Source organism: Lemur catta, chromosome 1 (assembly GCF_020740605.2).
Source record: "Lemur catta isolate mLemCat1 chromosome 1, mLemCat1.pri, whole genome shotgun sequence".
NCBI lineage: Eukaryota > Metazoa > Chordata > Mammalia > Primates > Lemuridae > Lemur > Lemur catta.
In genome coordinates this window covers 230,384,360-230,402,573 of record NC_059128.1, presented here as the reverse complement: position 1 = coordinate 230,402,573, position 18,214 = coordinate 230,384,360, and the positions used below count along the sequence as shown (strand labels likewise).

At 37.2% G+C, this 18,214-nt stretch overlaps 1 protein-coding gene across 2 annotated transcripts in view; it reads right to left on the bottom strand.

Annotated features, from left to right (window-relative positions):
- The window catches only part of CCDC191 (coiled-coil domain containing 191), a 96,799-nt gene that overhangs the window by 38,990 nt on the left and 39,595 nt on the right, over nucleotides 1-18,214 (bottom strand). For both annotated transcript variants that reach the window (XM_045540241.1, XM_045540242.1), the window contains 4 exons: nucleotides 15,012-15,202; nucleotides 7,500-7,749; nucleotides 1,890-2,350; nucleotides 202-314 (listed from right to left, as the gene is read on the bottom strand). In XM_045540241.1, coding sequence (XP_045396197.1) covers nucleotides 202-314; nucleotides 1,890-2,350; nucleotides 7,500-7,749; nucleotides 15,012-15,202 — 1,015 coding nt within the window. The remainder of the gene's footprint in view (nucleotides 1-201; nucleotides 315-1,889; nucleotides 2,351-7,499; nucleotides 7,750-15,011; nucleotides 15,203-18,214) is intronic.

The following is an 18,214-nucleotide window of genomic DNA, read 5'->3' as shown; positions in this document are numbered from 1 at the left end:
TGGGAAGGCCAAAAAGTTTGGCAAGAGGGGCAGGAAAAAAGTAGTGGAGCTTTCTGGCATGTTCTGTTCCACTCCTCACATGTCTATTCATTTGAGATTTTGACCAGGTCTACCAAGTCTCAAGACCTTAGAGTTGCCAGGATTCAATCCCAGCATCTTCTATTCTAGAAAGAAAGATCACCACCACCAAGACAGCCCTGCCTTTCAGTATGGGATGCGTTGCCATCAGCTGCTTTGGGCTCCTTCTGGGTCCAGAAAGAGAATTGCGGGAGTCACTTCTACTGCCTTCAGTCCCAGGGGAAGCAACAAGCGAACTGAGGAAAAAATAAAGGAAAAGAATTCAATCATCAGGGAAATGCAAATGAAAACCACAATGAGATTTCCCCTTTCCCCAGTCAGAATGGCATTTATTAGAAAGTCCACAAACAACAGATGCTGGTGTGGATGCAGAGAAAAAGGAATGCTTATACACTCTTGTTGGGACTGTAAATTAGTACAACTTCTATGGAAAACAGTATGGAGATTCCTCAAAAAGATAAAAGTAGACCTGCCATTTGATCCAGCAATCCCACTACTGGGTATCCACCCAAAGGAAAAGAAGTCATTTTATCAAAAAGACACTTGCACTCAAATGTTTATCATAGCACAATTCACAATTGCTAAGATGTGGAATCAATCCAGATGCCCATTAATTCATGAGTGGATTAACAAAATGTGGTATATGTATACCATGGAATAATACTCAGCCATGAAGAGGGATGACTTAATGCCTTTTGCAACAATTTGGATGGAACTGGAGAACATTATATTAAGTGAAGTATCTAAAGAATGGAAAAACAAACACAATATGTACCTCACTATGAAATTGGGACTAACCGATGAGCTCACATATACATAGAGGGAAGTAAAACTCAATGGAAATCAACCAGAGGGGAGGGGAAGGAGCGGACAGGCGAAAACCTACCTAATAGATACAGTGAGCACTATCTGGGTGATGGGCACACTTATAACCCTGACTCAAGCATTACAAAAGCAATCCATGTAACCGAAAACATTTGTACCCCTATAATATTTTGAAATTAAAAAAAAACATCTACTGCAGAAAAAAGAAAAAAAAAAAGAATTCAGACCAATAACCAACTTCCTTCAAAAGTCTTTCACCTGAGGAGCTCAAAGCCTGTTAAAGACTTTAAATAATCCTCACTGTCTCAGATAATTGTATATTATTATACCTACTCTATAAATTGGTGTAATGTGGTATGGAGAGGCTCAGTGACTGGCCTGAGTGTCCAATGTGAGTCAGGTACTCTCACTCCCATCCTAGTGCTTCAAATCAATAGGTATCACCACTTCTGATCCTATCTTTTACCACACACAGTGAGTATGTCTCAAACACATCTGAAACCATCTTAAATGGCTTTTGAGAAATCTGGACTCTTACTCCAGGCTCAAAGATGTTTATTTTTTATCCCAAACAATTTAAGGTGGGAAATCAGCCAGCCCAGAGGCTGCTCTATGTGGACCCAATGTTGTACAACCCAGCTTCTCAGCATTAACCATAATCAGAAACCCAGAAATCTAAGGGTTACCCAGAGCAAGTAAACATTTTTCTCTTTAACTGGTATAGTAACAGAGCTCCTCACACAAAGACAGCCATGACCCAAATGCTAACTGTGTAACTGGATCTTTACAGGCAGCCACTTGCCTTAAATATCTATTTATACCTGTCATGTGCCAGTGATAACATATGGGGCTTCTTTGCTTTGAGAGTGTAAAATAAAAGATCATAGAGTTTAGAAGCAGGGCAAAGCAGTTCAGGAGCCTCTCTATCTCAAAGTGAAAAACCCCTCGAAACGAGTCCAAAGAGAGTTCTGATACAATCGACATACTTTGGAAGCATCTGGCAGGTTCCTTTTGGTTCCTCTTCTCCTCTGGGATCTGACAGCAGGTGCCTGTGTTTGTCTGCAACTGCTGTGGCATGCTCTGCTGCCCACTGAGCCTCTGTCAGCCGCTGGTTTTCCTTCAGCTCAAGAATTGTTTTCTGCTGTTCCTGAAGTTTCTTCTTTTGCTTTTCAATCAGCTGTTGCTGGAAGACAAGGCAGTTGTGGAAATGACCCATGCAGATGGGTTCTGCTTTCTGGCATGTGGTTCTGAGCTTCTCACTGCTGCCAGGCTGTTGGGAGGGCTCCACATCCAGGATCTTGTGCTGCTTATTGTCCGGTGTGTTCAGAGGGACATTCTGAAGGGGACCCTGCGAGTTGCCCTTTGTTGTTGTTCTTAGGGGAGGGCTGAACATACAACCATTGCTCTCCAAGGTAGGCTTTTCCCACAAAGAGGGCACAGCAGTCACCTGAGAGAGAAGGAACATGTTATAGCTCAACTATTTAAAGGATGTGCTGATGAGATCCAACGTTCGTCTAGTTGGTATTGTTTTGTTCTTCCCTGCACTGCAGCTAGAGCTGCTCTGTGCTCCTGGCCTGGCTAACTCATAGGCCACCAACCTTAGCTCTCTGAGCTACTCTTAAAATGTGGACTGCCGCTTACCATGAAAACTGGGTAGGAGAGTGGCTACAGCTGCATGAACCACTGCCATGGGCCGGGACAGTTGCAACAGGAAAAATGTTCTCATATAAATTTCTAATTTGGACAGTTCATTTGTGAATTGGACAAGATTACTTCACATATATATAAAATAGGAATTTTAAAATGCAGGAATTCTAAATTTTGCAGAAATTTGAAAATGTTGTGTTAAAGGATATATCCTTTTTTAAGAATGTTTGAAAACTAAAGAATACCTTCACAAATCAATAATAGCTCTGTTCTTTCAATGCCTCTCCTGCCACTGGTAAGTTAATCAATCATTGCCACAGTACAGGGTATTTATTTATTTTAGCATCATGGCCTGGTTTAAAGCCTACCTTATAGTCTCCAGCTATTCCTGAACTATCTATTGGTAGAAGATATTTGAAAGCCCAGGATCACTGGGCAAATATTTGCATTATATGAGCAATGTTACCTAATAATATTTTGTATTAGCATATGACTTAATAGTTTTCAAAGCTTTAGCATATAAATCCCATCTAATTAATAGACTAAGGTATCATACTCAATTACAAATTCTATGCAGAGGAGAAAGAAACAAGAATTCTTATTCAGGAAAGCTTACCCTGGCCAAGGTAATGTCAAGTTAAAATGTCTCTTCTAGAATGGTTTGATTCCACGGTCTAAGATCTGACCAGTTTTTGATTCTGCCATTTGCAGTGGCATAAAGAGAAATATACTCAAAGCTATCTAATATCAGAAACTTCTAGCTCTAACAGGATGCCACCTTCAAAGTACTAAAAAATATTTTTCATGATATTGGAAATGCTTTCTACAGACTGAGATGAAGTGAAAGATGTGATATATGGAAACTCTGACATGTTAAAGACTTTTGAAAATAACCTTTTATTTCAGAAATGTCAGTGAACACTTATTCATGAGAACACCTGCGTAAGTAATTTAGCATCAAGCCAGGTATGTGTTTTAGGCTCTTTTAAACTTTGTGGTAATGACACGTTATTAACCCAGCAAGACTGTATAAAAAGCCTTGAGTAAAGCAACAGGATTTCTTTTAGATCAGGGTAACTTTTTAAGGTGAAAATAAGAGAATGAAAGAAAAGCTTAATGGTACAGATTGTACTTAATAGAACAAGAGTGAACAGTCTGGCTTAATTAGAGAAAATCACCTATTAGCTAACTGGTAATTTTGAAAAATTTCAAGGTACAATATGTGTGTTCTTGGTACATGGTACATGGCTTCCTATGATTGTATAATTAATGAACATCTAACTAAAGATTTTATATTTTTATTTGTTCATATTTTACTCTATACTCTGGAAAATATTAGTTTATTTAGTAACCTGTAGAGTCTATTGAAGCTCTCTACTTTCATTTGCTCTATTTTTTATTTTTATTTTATTTTATTTTATTTTATTTTTTGAGACAGAGTCTCACTTTGTTGCCCGGGCTAGAGTGAGTGCCGTGGCATCAGCCTAGCTCACAGCAACCTCAGACTCCTGGGCTTAAGCAATCCTTCTGCCTCAGCCTCCCGAGTAGCTGGGACTACAGGCATGAGCCACCATGCCCGGCTAATTTTTTTTTTGTATATATTTTTAGTTGGCCAGATAATTTCTTTCTATTTTTAGTAGAGACGGGGTCTCACTCTTGCTCAGGCTGGTCTCGAACTCCTGACCTCGAGCGATCCACCCGCCTCGGCCTCCCAGAGCTAGGATTACAGGCGTGAGCCACCGCGCCCGGCCCATTTGCTCTATTTTTTAAAATAATATTATCCTTTCTTGAAAACATCTTTTGTTCTTGATGTTGGAGATTTGGAGGCTTTTTTCCTTGAGTCTATAGTGATTTTTTTGTTTTGTACAGGTTAAAAAATACTTTCTGCTGACTTTTCTTCATTTAAGGATAATAGCTGTGGAACTTTGTAAGGTAAAAGGTTCCATACAGCTATTTCTTAAGATAGACATCTCTTTTGGGTCTCAATGGAGACAAAATTATCTAACTGACATAAAGGTAGATTAATTGCCTAGGGGAAGGGACCAAAATATTACATAAGTCCCAATAAGCATCCTCATGATGCCCCTTTGCTGAGAGAATAAGCTTAAATTAAAACCAGCCTACTTACTAGCAATAATCAGGGTAAAAAGCAAGGCTGGGGACCCTCCAGTGCCCTATTTAATTTTACATGTCTGAGTTAAGTATTTAACAGCATTATGTGGAGGGTGGAGGGGAGCGAGTAAAGGATCTTCTCCAAGAGCCTTTCTAAACATGACAAGTGCAATGATGAAAGAAAATACTGACAGGATTGACTTTATAAAAACTTAACAGCTGTGTATAGTACCAAACACTATAACTAAGCCAAAAAGACAAATGAAAAAGTAGAAAAATTGTTTGTAACATATGTAAAAGCATCAATAGTCTTAAAAAATATAAAGAGCTCCTATAAATAAGAAAAAGATATGTAACCAAATAGAAAAATGGACAAAGGCATGAAGAGAGAAGTCACTAAGCACCTGTATCTATCTTTCTATATCCATGTATAGATATATATATAGTCATGCATTGCTTAACGACGTGAATATGTTCTGAGAACTGTACTGTTAGGCAATTTTGTTGTTGTGCCAACATCATAGCATGTACGTATGCAAACCTAGATGGTATAGCCTACTACATACCTAGGCCATATAGTATAGCCTATTGTGCCTAGGCTACAAAGCTAGATAGCATGTTACTGTACTGAATACTGTAGGCAATTGTAACATAGTGGTAAGATTTATGGTTTAGATTTGTATATCTAAACATATCTAAACATAGAAAAGATACAGTAAAAGTACAGTATAAAAGATAAAAAATGGTACACCCTGTATAGGGTACCTACTATGAATGGAGTTTGCAGGACTGGAAGTTGCTCTGGGTGAGTGAGTGAGTGAATGGTGAGTGAATGTGAGGGCCTAGGACATTACCACCATATACTACTGCAGACTTTGTAACCACTGTACACTTAGGTTTCACTAAATTTATTTTTTAAATATTTTTCTTCAATAATAAATTAACCTTAGCTTAGTATATCTTTTTTACTTTATAAACTGTAAAATTTTTTTTAACTTTTTGACTCTTTTGTGGTAACACTTAGCTTAAAACACAAACACACTGTATGCTGTACAAAAATATTTTTTCTTTATACACTGATTAAGCTTTTTTCTATTTTTAAAATGTTATTGTAGTTTTTTTTTTTTTTAATTTTTAAGCTTTTTTGTCAAAAACTAAGATACAAACACCCACATTAGCCTAGGCCTACACAGGGTCAGGATCATCAGGAAGTCACTAGGTGACAGGAAGTTTTCAACTCCATCATAATCTTACAGGACCACCATCAAATATGCAGTCAGTTGTTGACCAAATCATCATTATGCTGTGCATGACTGTATACCCAATATAAAAATGTTTAACCTCACTAGTTATCAAGGAAATGCAAATATTGAAGCAATATTAAGATGAAAATAGAACACATATTCTATTTTTAGGTATCATCCTAATAAAGCATCATGGATATGTGCAAAGATTTAGCTACTAGGTTATTCACTGAAACATTGCTTATAATCGTGGCAAACATGAAACAACTTAAACTCCGACAATAGAAGAGTTAAACAGATTCTAGTTTATGGTTCATTACAGAATATCATGTAGTCATTACAAAATGATGGCACAGAATTGTAGTCTTTAACCAGGGGATATGTCTTAGGTTCACCTGTTAATATTTAACAAAAATACAGCAACCACACACCCAGAAGTTCTGATTTAGTATGTCTGATTCTGAGGTACATTGTCAGTTGAGAACTACTGTTGCAGAAGTATATGTAGTGACACAGAAAATTCTCATGTTATATTGTGAAAATGCAAAAAAATTTTTTCACAAACAGAATTACATTAATATTAAAAAGAAAAAATTATGGCCTTCCTTCCTTCCTTTTCCTGAATTACAACAGACTAGATATCCTCAAAGACCTGACTAAAGAAAATTTAAAAGCTAAATAAAATATTAAAAGAGACAAATTTTCATGTTCTTGAAAAGAGAAGAGACTAGAAGACTATACTTTAACATATTATTAGTGGTTATCTACAGATGATAGAATTTTTATCCTCTGGGATTTTTTCCCTACCAAATTGTTACAATTAGTACATATGACTTTTCTTATTAGAAAAATTAAAATTCTAAAATTCTAGAATTCTTTTTTTTTTTTTTTTCAAGACAGAGTCTTGCTCTGTTGCCCGGGCTAGAGTGCCATGGCATCAGCCTAGCTCATAGCAACCTCAAACTCCTGGGCTTAAGCAATCCTTCTGCCTCAGCCTCCCTAGTAGCTGGGACTACAGGCATGCACCACCATGCCCGGCTAATTTTTTTCTATATATATTTTTAGCTGTCCAGATAATTTCTTTCTATTTTTTTTAGTAGAGATGGGGTCTCACTCTTGCTCAGGCTGGTCTCGAACTCCTGAGCTCAAACGATACACCCGCCTCGGCCTCCCAGAGTGCTGGGATTACAGGCGTGAGCCACCGCGCTGGGCCCTAAAATTCTAGAATTCTTATAAGTCACAAGCTCATTTAGAAAGGAAATGCCCAAAGATCAAAAGAGAGGAGTTCAAGAGTTGTAAACAGTGCTTTATCTATCTGTGCCTAAAGGAGAATTTCACTTAGTTGTTTTAAGTCCCCTCTCTGTATTATGTCCCTACTAACTTCCAAAGTTTATATGTGAAGTGAAGAAGATTCTGTTCAAGAAAATAAATACTGCCTGAAAGGTAAGCTTTGTGCATGGTAGCAGCTCTAATATTTTGATAGCCTAGACAAGGCAATCTGACAATGGCTGATTTATACTAGCTATCAAAGTGCAAAGCTCAAATGCAAGTGCTTAATAAGCAGGATGATCAAACAAAGGAAAAACAACGTACCTCTCCATTTCTTACCAGTGGACCCACCATGGCTCTTGCCTCCTCAGGTAGACTGATACCTGATGACCCATTTGCACTGAGTTTCCCTAGTGACACTGCCTTCAGCAGCTCATCCATTTTCTTCCTAGTTTCCTCCTTTGTTTGAGCCAGCTCTCTCTTCAGGAGCTCTGCACCATGCCAATGCTGCCATTCTGTAAAGCAGTGTCGGAGAACTTGTTTCCGGTTATACTCAGTGGCCAATTGTTGTTTTCTAAGTAACAAAGCACTTTCATTAAAATAAAGAAGCCATTTACATTTTGTTAATTGACAATATGAATAAAGCACAAGTCCAAAGTAGTACCAGAAATGTTTCCATTTAGCTCTAGCTTATCCTTCTGTATTAAGCTAAATGGAATTACTTTAGAAATTCCCCAGTGCAAAGGGTCTCCTCATAGATGGTATTGGTACCTCAAGACATTACCGTGAAAAAGAAAAACTAACTGCTCTGTTCTATCATGTCACAAAGATATATTAAAGTTTTTGATTGCCATAAAATAATTTCTGACAGCTTCTGGAACAGAAGGAGCAAAAAGAATAGGTATATAAATAATTACTTTTAAAAGATAAATGCATAATTGAGAGAGATTCAGCTATGCATGGAAATCCAAGAAAAGTAGAGGTTTGGGAAAAAGAGAAAGGAACAAAATTATACTAATTAACAAATGAATTGTCCATAATTAAATGTAAGACTTATAAAAGTCAAAGTAAAACCATGAGAGTGAATCTTGTCAAAGGACTTGGTCAGAGAAAGGATTGCTAAAGAGAAGGACTCATTTAGCAAACTCTTGAACTGAATGCACGACTGCCTTGTGCAGATACTTGCTAAACACTAGACATGTGTGAAAGACAAAGGGAAGGCACTTGCTCTCATGGAATTTATTCATCATCTATACCTTCCTAAGGAACAGCTCCCTTTGATTCCTGGAAACCTTATAAACATTAGGGGACAAGACTGAGTGGAGTTGGGAAGTGGTGTTACTGCCAGGCACAGTCCATTCCCAATGGGAACCTCCATTAGGAGACACTTTGGTGGCAGCCAGTCGAGAATTCAAGCATAGAGGTCTCTGAGATACATCTATAAGCGGATGGTTATTATCCCTGAAGAAGTGGGTTGTGAGCTTGGAACTTGTTATGTGGCATTAGGGATCAGTTTTGAGGTTTAAAATCTAATATTATTTAGACACACACTTGATTTTATCTTGTAACGGTGACTTGTATCAAGTTCTCCATAACTGTTTGCATATTCATTTGTGTTAAACATACATAATGTTTAAAGCTCCTCATGAACTCTTTGGGGTCATATCAAGAAAATCATAAAGTTCTTAAGTCAATGAGTCAGGAGAACATTTCTATGGCTCTTAAACATTTACATGACTTTTAAACCTTTTCTGACTGCCACCTACAGTAAAAAAAAAAAATTTTACACTGTGAGTCAATATACAAGTTTAAGTATACATGAAACAAAAGTATATATAATGGAAACAAAATTTCACCAAACAGTATTTACCCTTACTATTAGAGATATACTAAATATTTCTGTTCTAATCTATTCTATATTTCCTTTAAAAGTAAGCAACTCTGCCAACAGCATATTTCATTATTTTTAATTGCTTTCTACTAATGCATTGATAGGTACTCAAAAAATACTTGATGATAGGCTTGCTGATGGTTTTTGTAATAAAAGTATAATGTAGGTGATAATATTTACACATAATATATTACTTTTATGGAAATAAATAATATGTCTAATATGAGACTGAATAAGCTTGAAATAAAAATTTTAGAATAATAATATTTAGGTAGCAACACAGGTAAGAACAAAGCTCCAAAAATATCAGTGTGTTAACAGTGAAACAAACAAAAAACCCTGTAACACTTCATTCAAGTGAGTAAAAATCATAAATTTCCACAGGATAGAAGATGTATGTTGCTCTGTCTGATTAATGTGAAATTTAATTTACATCAATCTGCTCAGGAAGGAGGAGTGTGAAATTTACCTGATATATTAATTTCATGTTTTACGGCATAAACAGCCAAAAGCAGTACTGGGTTTTTGACTGTCAGGGAAGAAATTATTTGGACACTATAAAAAGGCAAAGAGAAAAATATTTCTGTGAATATAACAAGACTAAAAAAATTTAAAAAATGCATGTTCACTATAGTGCTTAAAGCCCATGCTACAGTGGTTATATAGGGGATTTGAAAATAGTTAAAATATCTGTATTTGTGGGGCAAGCTGGAAGAGCAGAGCACGGAAGCCAGGGATCCAAAGGCAAGGCTGGTTCCACTCCTGCTCCCTGGAAGTTCACTGCAGCAGAGTGGTAACGTTCCATATAAGCCAAGTTCCAGGCTTTTTAAAAGATGACACTAAAACCGTAAATACTTCTGAAAGTGACAAATCACTTAAATTTCTTCAAATCTTAGTCAGATGGAATTCACTTGGGTATCCTCACCTAAAGAAATGGTTTCAGACATAGTTCCCAGAGAATCATAAAATTAAGGACATAAAATTTCCTTTATGAAAAACAGCCTATCCCAATATGTTCCAAAGCTGAAATCAGGGGATTTCCAGCAAGCGTATATAAATTGATCATCACAATTATATACATGCATGCAGAGAAAGGCTGTTTCTGCAGACCTAGGAATATAAAATACAAAAAGTTTAAATAGGAATTTAAGTATGAACCTTGCTGCTCAAGATCAACACCTCAAGTGATACTTAATGATGGCTGCGTATTCTAGAACCCAGAAGTACGGACACTTAACTAGATATGGGACACTGGGCAAGTGACTGAAAGTTTCTAAGCCACAGACACATTCTCAAACATGGTGTAAATAAGCCCTACTACACTACCTATCCTACAAGAAAATTTGTTTGAGAATCTAATAAATTTTTTAAAAAACCCTGAAAATATAGAACAAAATTCACATGTAAGGTAGTAATGCTATCTTAGGGCAAGATTAGGAGATATATAAAAAGTATCTTGAATTTTTTAAAAGGGAATGAGAAATCATAAATAACTGCATACTACTGATCCGACTGAGTGCCGAAATCTGATGCAGAATATAAAACAGCAGTGACAGGAACAGTTGCACTTGGGATGAGCAGGTTCAGCAGGAATAGCAATGAATAAGCTCATGCTTTCAAAAATGCACCAGGTAGCCCCCAGGGAAAAAGTGGAAGATGAGACAATTCTGTCTTAAAATGTTTTAAAGTGAGCCAGGCAGTACAAGTCTGGTCCTCCTGCCTGTCTGACAGAGATACCAGGAGCTTTACTAACTGCAGATGCTATGCAGCTTCTAGCTGCTCACCTGCATACCCAGGCAAGCACAGAGGGAAGGACAATCGAACACGATTAACAGATGCACTCTATAAATGAGTGCCCAAAAGAACACTGAAATCAGGAGTACTGGAAATTGGAATATCTGACAGTCTATTTTCAATTCAACCTCACTTCCCTGCTGCACCTCCGGGCGAGCCTGGCAGGTTCCCCCGACCTGTTCCCACACAAGCCTGCTTATGTACTAGTTTACCAGTTTTTCCTCAAACTGAAAACTACCCTCTTCTACTTAGCTACATTCTGCCTCTCTCAGAGGTGGGGCCCACGAATTCCTATTTATAAAAAGTTCCTGAGGGGATTATAATGCATGATAGCCAAGTCTATTTCACTCCTAAGTATTTATCTTATGGTGTCTTCTGTTGCAATTATTTTTAATATTTAGGTACAATCTTTAACTTCCTTACTTAGATTGAAAACTTCTAGAAGGCAAGATTGTTTAATACTTTTTTTGTCCCATTCCTAGTACTTAGGAGAGGGTCTAGTATACAGTAAGCATCAGTAAAGCTGGTTGACTGAATGAATTCACTCCATCAAACAGAATGAATGAATGAGTAAATGACATCGTTTGAGGAATGCCAAAGGGCCAGTTGTTTCACTGGCATGCCACAGTACCCTCAAATTACTGTAACTTATGTTTTAGGCACTGTTTTCAGACAATGCCTGTTAAACTATAAATAAGTTTCCTGGAAGGGATAACATATCAATTGAGGATTGCAGTAACAAAGAGTGAGGGGCTTAAGGGACAGAGGGAAGCAATAAAAGTATGTTCTGGGAAAGGCACAAAGCACTGGTGCAAGAGAGGGCAAAACAGAAAATGTGAAAGACAGAGGAGCTTCCTAGGAAAGAACTGAGAAATCAGGGAAGCAGGGCTCAGAAAGGGTTGGCAGAAGACTTTGAATTTTATCTTCCCAATTTTGTCTGGGGCTGGCCATAAATTCAAGGAGGAAGGGAGAGAGAAGGAGTGGGAAGTCTTCAATAACCACCATGTCAAAAGGTCTAACTTAGTGTTATATACTAGAATGTTGTCACATTACCCGAGTAAGCAAATCCTCAGAATTTGGAAATATTTGTTAATGTTGAAATTGTATCACAATATTATATTGAAATTTTATAACACCATTACTTCTTTAAAAAGAAGAGATGGACAAAAGTAGAGTGATCACAATTCCTATTAGGGAAAGCAAGATGCATTTTTAGAAGAAGTAAGTGGATAAATCCTTGGAGTGAAGGTGAAACTCCGAGCACAGGCTCAGTAAGAAAAGATGGTTGCAAAATTTTAAATAATAAGAAGAGAGGGATTTGTTATTGCTCCAAAGAGAAGGTGGGGAGAACAGAAAGGAAAGAGGAAAAAGAAAAAAAGCCCAGCATGGGGCACAGGCCAGTATGTGGAAACCCCAGATGGCAAAACAAATGTGGATGCAGGAGCTGGAGGATGAGGTCACAGCTGACATCTGAATAAGGGACATAACAAATCATTTCAATGTCCAGGTGAATGGGCCACAGAATCACCTGTGTTTTGTCAATCTGTGTGAGAGTTAAGTTTCAACAATGAGTAACCTATTATAATAAATGCTGTTTTCCATCCCTTGAGCTCACTATTTAGAAAGAATGTTTGAAAACCCTTTCAAGTTAAATAATGAGAGAGGAGGCAACTGAGTTCTTCATTCATCACGGACTCGCTTATTTTTCAAGTGTTTTTGGTGTCCATTGAGGCACTGGGAGAAACCCTGATGAGCACAGCAAAGAGGGTGCTGGCTCTCTTGACACTCTTAAGCCCATGAAATCTCTTGGTTTCTGCTTGTAGCAGCTACCCGTGAGCTTTTTTCTCCACCTTTAATATCCTAACCATTTTTAAACAAAACCACCCAACTTAATTTCCTAAAACAATCTCTAGAACAAAGTACAACATACAGAGAGCCAGGGATTTGTAGGAAACCAACACAAAGGAAAGTTTGTTTTTAATAACTCCTTTTTCCTCATACATTTCTAGCATGACTTGCCGTTTGTTAACTGCCACTTTTATTTTCCATCTGCAACAGTCTAAAGTAAATTGTAGTATAACTAAAAAACATGGCTGTCTTAGGGAACCATGACCTAGATGCTATTTGTTTTAACAGATTGAGCAGTGAAGTGTAGGAAAAAGTATCTGACTCAGAATCAAACGGACAAGGCTATAGTCCTGGTCTAGCTTCTCTTACCTCCGTGACCTTGAGAGAGTCATTTATTGTCTCTGGGCCTTACTTTTATCATCTGGAAAATGAGGGGCTGAATCAGACAATCTTTGAGGTGCTTTCTTGCTCTAGGATTTTTTTGCTCTAAGGCTTTATAGTAAAAAATTATTATAAGTTAAATATTTTCTAACTGTGGCAGTTTAAAAAAGTTTAGTACTCATTCTGAACATTTAAAAATAGACACCTGAAAATAATTCACAGATATGAGACAAAAAGTTCTGAGAAGATCTTTTTTAAAAAAATTGGCACATCATGCTATTATGAAATCCCCATTTAGTGCTTTTATATTTAAACAGTTTAATTGGAATGGAATCTTAAATTCTCCAGATTTTTCTTATACAAGTTTCTTCTAGCATGTAAATCTCACAGGCCACTTAACTTCAACATCTTAATTTCCACTCACCTATGCCCTCACTCACATTGCTTCCACTTTACAACAATTCCAGTTTCCCTTCTTTATCCAAAAAATCCTGCCAGCTATTCCTTTTTCAGTAAGCTATCATCCCAATTCCTTATATCAATCACTAGGTCCTCAGATTTTGGAAACAAACTACAGGATAGTTTTTTATATTGGCCTCTTTTTTCTTTCCACTGAAGATCTCTCCCAGCATACTACAGGAAAGGGAAATTGACTAGGTCACCCTGCTCCTTAAAAACCTTCAAATATTCACCTTTAATTACCAAAGAATATCTAAACTTCTTGTCCTGGCATTCAAGGGTTTCCAGAAGTTGATGAACTTGACAACCATATGCTTGATGATCTCCAGCCAATCCAGATGGCTATACTTCATGCCATCACCTCCATCTCCACCTAGCAACATCCTATTTACTGCACAGACCCCAGATCAAGACCCATCATCTTGATAAAGGCTTTCCTGGCACTCTTTAGGAGCCTCCTTGGCCACAGCAACACTTCCCTCTTCCATGTCCTCAGCAGCAGATGGGAATGTATTACTCAGTTCACAATACTACTCAACACCTGTACTGTCTCTAATTCCTTTTTTCCCATACAACTGTGAGTTCTTTGAGGACAGGAAGCCATGCATCAGTCTCCAGGGCCTGATGCTGTCACAGGATTGCATAGCTCCAGGGAGTGCCATACCCTTCTACGTAATAATACTTCCATATACCATTCACTCAATTTTTCACCCGAAATGAATGATAGAATTGTCAGTAGGGAAGTTATTACACATAAGAACATGAACCCCCTACCCAAAATAAACAAATGGTTCCTTCTATATCTATGATTTTGATTCAAGAAAGCAAAGTTAAATTTGAAAGTGGGAAAAAGAAATGTATTTAATTTTAAGATGATGGAACAAAGCAAACTTCATTTGAAGATAAAATTCTGTGTCATTCACAAGCATAAGAGGAAGCTGATATAAAGACGTCAAAAACCTCTAAATAAGGTGTGGAACAAAAGAGAGCATAGTGGGAGGAATCACTCCTGGCAGGTCGGCCCTCCCAGATGGATGTTCCCTGTGTACTTAATTAACATTCTATGTGCAGACAGTGATTTCTGTCAATGAGAATTATTGGCATATAAACCAAACTCCCTCTTTTGAACTGTAAGATGGTCCAAGGTACAATGCTACTACACCAGAAGGCAAGGGAACAGCCTAATAGTTGTTTCCTTTAAAGAAAGAAAATCATGTACGTTAGTATATTTTAATCCAATAATTTTGTTTGCTTATAATTTTCAGTGAAAATTTTCTAGTTTGAGATGTAACATAGAAAAACTGTGATTACCATATTTCGTAAGTAGATAAGATGATTCCAGGCAACAGCATTTTTAAAGTTTATTTCTGGATTCTTCAGGAGGAAAATGTACCAGATAAACATACTATAGTATGTTATAAATAACAGCATGTTATAAATAATAATGGTACAAGTAATGGTACCTGTTTTCTTCTCTAAGATCCTGTTCCAAGGCTTGAGTCTCCCGCTGCAACTTCTGGGATCTTGTGTAGTCTCTCCAGGCCCGCAGGACCTTCAGTTGAATCTTCCAGTCGGACAGGGTCCCAGCTTTCCCCAGCTTCATCCTATGATCGAGAATCAGCTTGTGCCAGGCAGAGAAATACCGCTTTTGACACTGCAGTGGAAATATTTGGAATATCACCACCCATCAGCGATAGTGTTTCTAATACCTAATATTGAGAGCTCTCTCCTCAGATTTTCCCCGCATGCTTTTTTAACCTAATCTAGGAAGTGTTGTCTTGATGGAAGACAACAGACAAAGCACAATTCCTTGATGCTAATAGTGACAAGAAATATTCAAGTCATGCAACTGAGGCAGTCTCAGCCTCATGACTTAAAGTAAAATACTTAATTTACATTGTAAGGCATCAGTCCTGTGGGGAGCTGAAATAACAACTTACATCTAAGACATGAAGTAAAGGGCTTGTTTGAGAAGCTTGAAACACTTGCTTCTGATATGACTTCCCCTGCCAGCCTGTCTTGGAGCTTAAAATATCAACCATTTAATTCATTCCTATTACTGACACCACTGATGTCCTACAAAAGTAAGCATGGTAGATCCCAAGAGGACAGAATGGGGTCTCTGGTACCTGAGAATAAAACAGCTAAGAAGCAATAAATTCAGCTCAGCTGCTATTGACCACGTCAAAGCATTAGTGAGCCTTGAGAGACTAGATGTTCGGGCTGCCTGCAATCTTCCACTATATGCAACTGACAGCAAATTAGACAAAGTCTACTGACCGTAAGGATGTCCCCAGAGTAGTACTTTACTCATAATCCTAGTCTAAGAAAATCCCTGAGACCTAGTCTTTGCCTATATCTTCTATCTTCTTAGCAAATTTTATGCACCTTCTAGATCAAATTACTTTCAGCTTTCAGCCTTAACACCAAACATGCTGTTTCACACTTTCCTATCTATGTTCATACTAATTTCTCTGTCCTTTTTTTCTGCTCTCTCTCTGCCTGACTACTACTTCAGGAGTCACCTCTCTCAAGAAGCCCTCCTATGACCAACTCCTCTCCCCAAATGTAAGCTCCCATCCACTGTGTTCCCAGAGCAATCGATGCTTTCTTAAGTTAATCACTCATCATACTATGCCATAATCACTGGTTTACTGACTTCCACGACACTGTGAGTCTCCTGAGAGAAGGGAATAGGTCCCACAAATGGGATGGCAAATCTAAGAGTGGCACAGAGTGTGGGAGCACAAAAACAGAAAGTAACCACACAGGAAGTGACTTTGTGAGAAGTATGGGGGATGCCTGACAGCCAGCTTCAAGAACTTGGCAGCTTTATCAGGGTCAGCTCCATTTACTGCTTCCTCCTCTGTAAAAATATTTAACTTTCGCCATTTCAACTTTTACTAAGCACCTACCACTGTGTTTGAATTTGGGAACTCTGAACATAATCATTTAAGATATAATCTCTACATTTGGTAGGTTACAGGAAGAGAAGATATATAAATAAAAAGACCTATAACATAAGAAAGAATAAGCTAGAATTCTTAGCAATAGCCCATTTGGCTAGAATGGAAATCAGTTATAATCCCATTTAGACAAACTACACAATATTCTTTATTATAATATCTCATTAGGAGAAACGATGGCAAATTTTAAAAAGCCCTTATTCCCTTTCCATTATGTCAAAGGAGGACACATTTTTCCAGACCTTCACTTTAGATCCCTGAAAGGAAGGAAGAATGGAAGAATGGAAGAAAGAAAGGAAGGAAGGGAGGAAGGAAAGGAGATATACTGACTATTGGATAAGCCTTTAGTCATAACAAGAAGCTGCCAGGTTGAGGGGGTATGCTTTTTCCATTATTTATCTGCTCCATAAAATATGGCATAGAAAAAAATGGTGTTAACTTGAGTGACATCGTCAAAAGAAAATATCTGGCATCTATTTGCCAGATTCATTTAAGAGATTCTTCTTTAATGCCTTGGTGAAATATTCTATGCATAGCTATTTCTAATTTTAACTCTTGGATTATTTCTAATGATGAAACAGTACAAACATAATCCACCTTGACAATAACAGTACTATTAATAGTGTCTTGGAATTTCTATGGTCCTTTTCTCTGTAAAGTTCAAAGCAATTTACATGTACTATTTTATTAATTTTTAGACCATAATTACAAAATAGAAATTGTAGATATTATTACGATTTATCTTATCAAACTAAAACTTCAAGTAGAGGAAGGTACAATGACTCAATTCACAAAGTAAAGAGTTAGTGGTACACCTAAGGAATCAGGCACCCTGATGACTCTAATATATTAGGCAAAAAGTCTCTCCTAAAAAGGAAGGGCAGATTTTTTGCTCCTTTTATAATGGAAAAAAAAACTCTACATATAACTTGTCATGGTAGAAAAGCATTGGTTAGGATCATATCTGAATTTAGGTAGGAAAATTTTGAGTTGAGACGTTGAGAGCAAAATGCCTGGTTTTAAAGGTATAATACAGTTTTACCACTCAGAAGTTAACAACAGCAAAGTGACAGACTCATACAGCAACTGCTTTCTTGAAATTGACTTGCTATTGGTTTTTTCCTGCCTGTTCAAAAAAGCAATCTCATTAAAATTTTTTTGATTTTTACTTTTTATTGATACATAATATTTTACATATTTATGGGGTATATATAGATATTTTGTTACATTTGTAGAATGTATAATGATCAAGTCAAGGTATCTGAGGTGTCTATCACTTTGAATATTATCATTTCTGTGTTGGAAACAATTCAAGTTCTCTCTTCTAGCTACTTTGAAATATACTATAGTCACTCTACATTGTTAACTATAAATTTGAAATGTACTACAGTCTACGTTGTTAACTATAGTCACTCTACTCTGCTGTTGAACACCAGAATTTATACCTTGTATCTAACTGTATGTTTTTACCTGTTAACCTACATCTCATTCACTGCTCCCTGCCACCCACCCACCCTTCCCAGCCTCTAATATCTATCATTCTACTCTCTACCTTTATGAGATCAACTCTTTTAGCTCCCACATATGAGTAAGAACATGTAATATTTGTCTTTCTGTGCCTGGCTCATTTCATTTAACATAATGACCTCCAGTTCCATCCATGTTGCTGCAAATTATATGATTTCATTTTTTTTTATGGC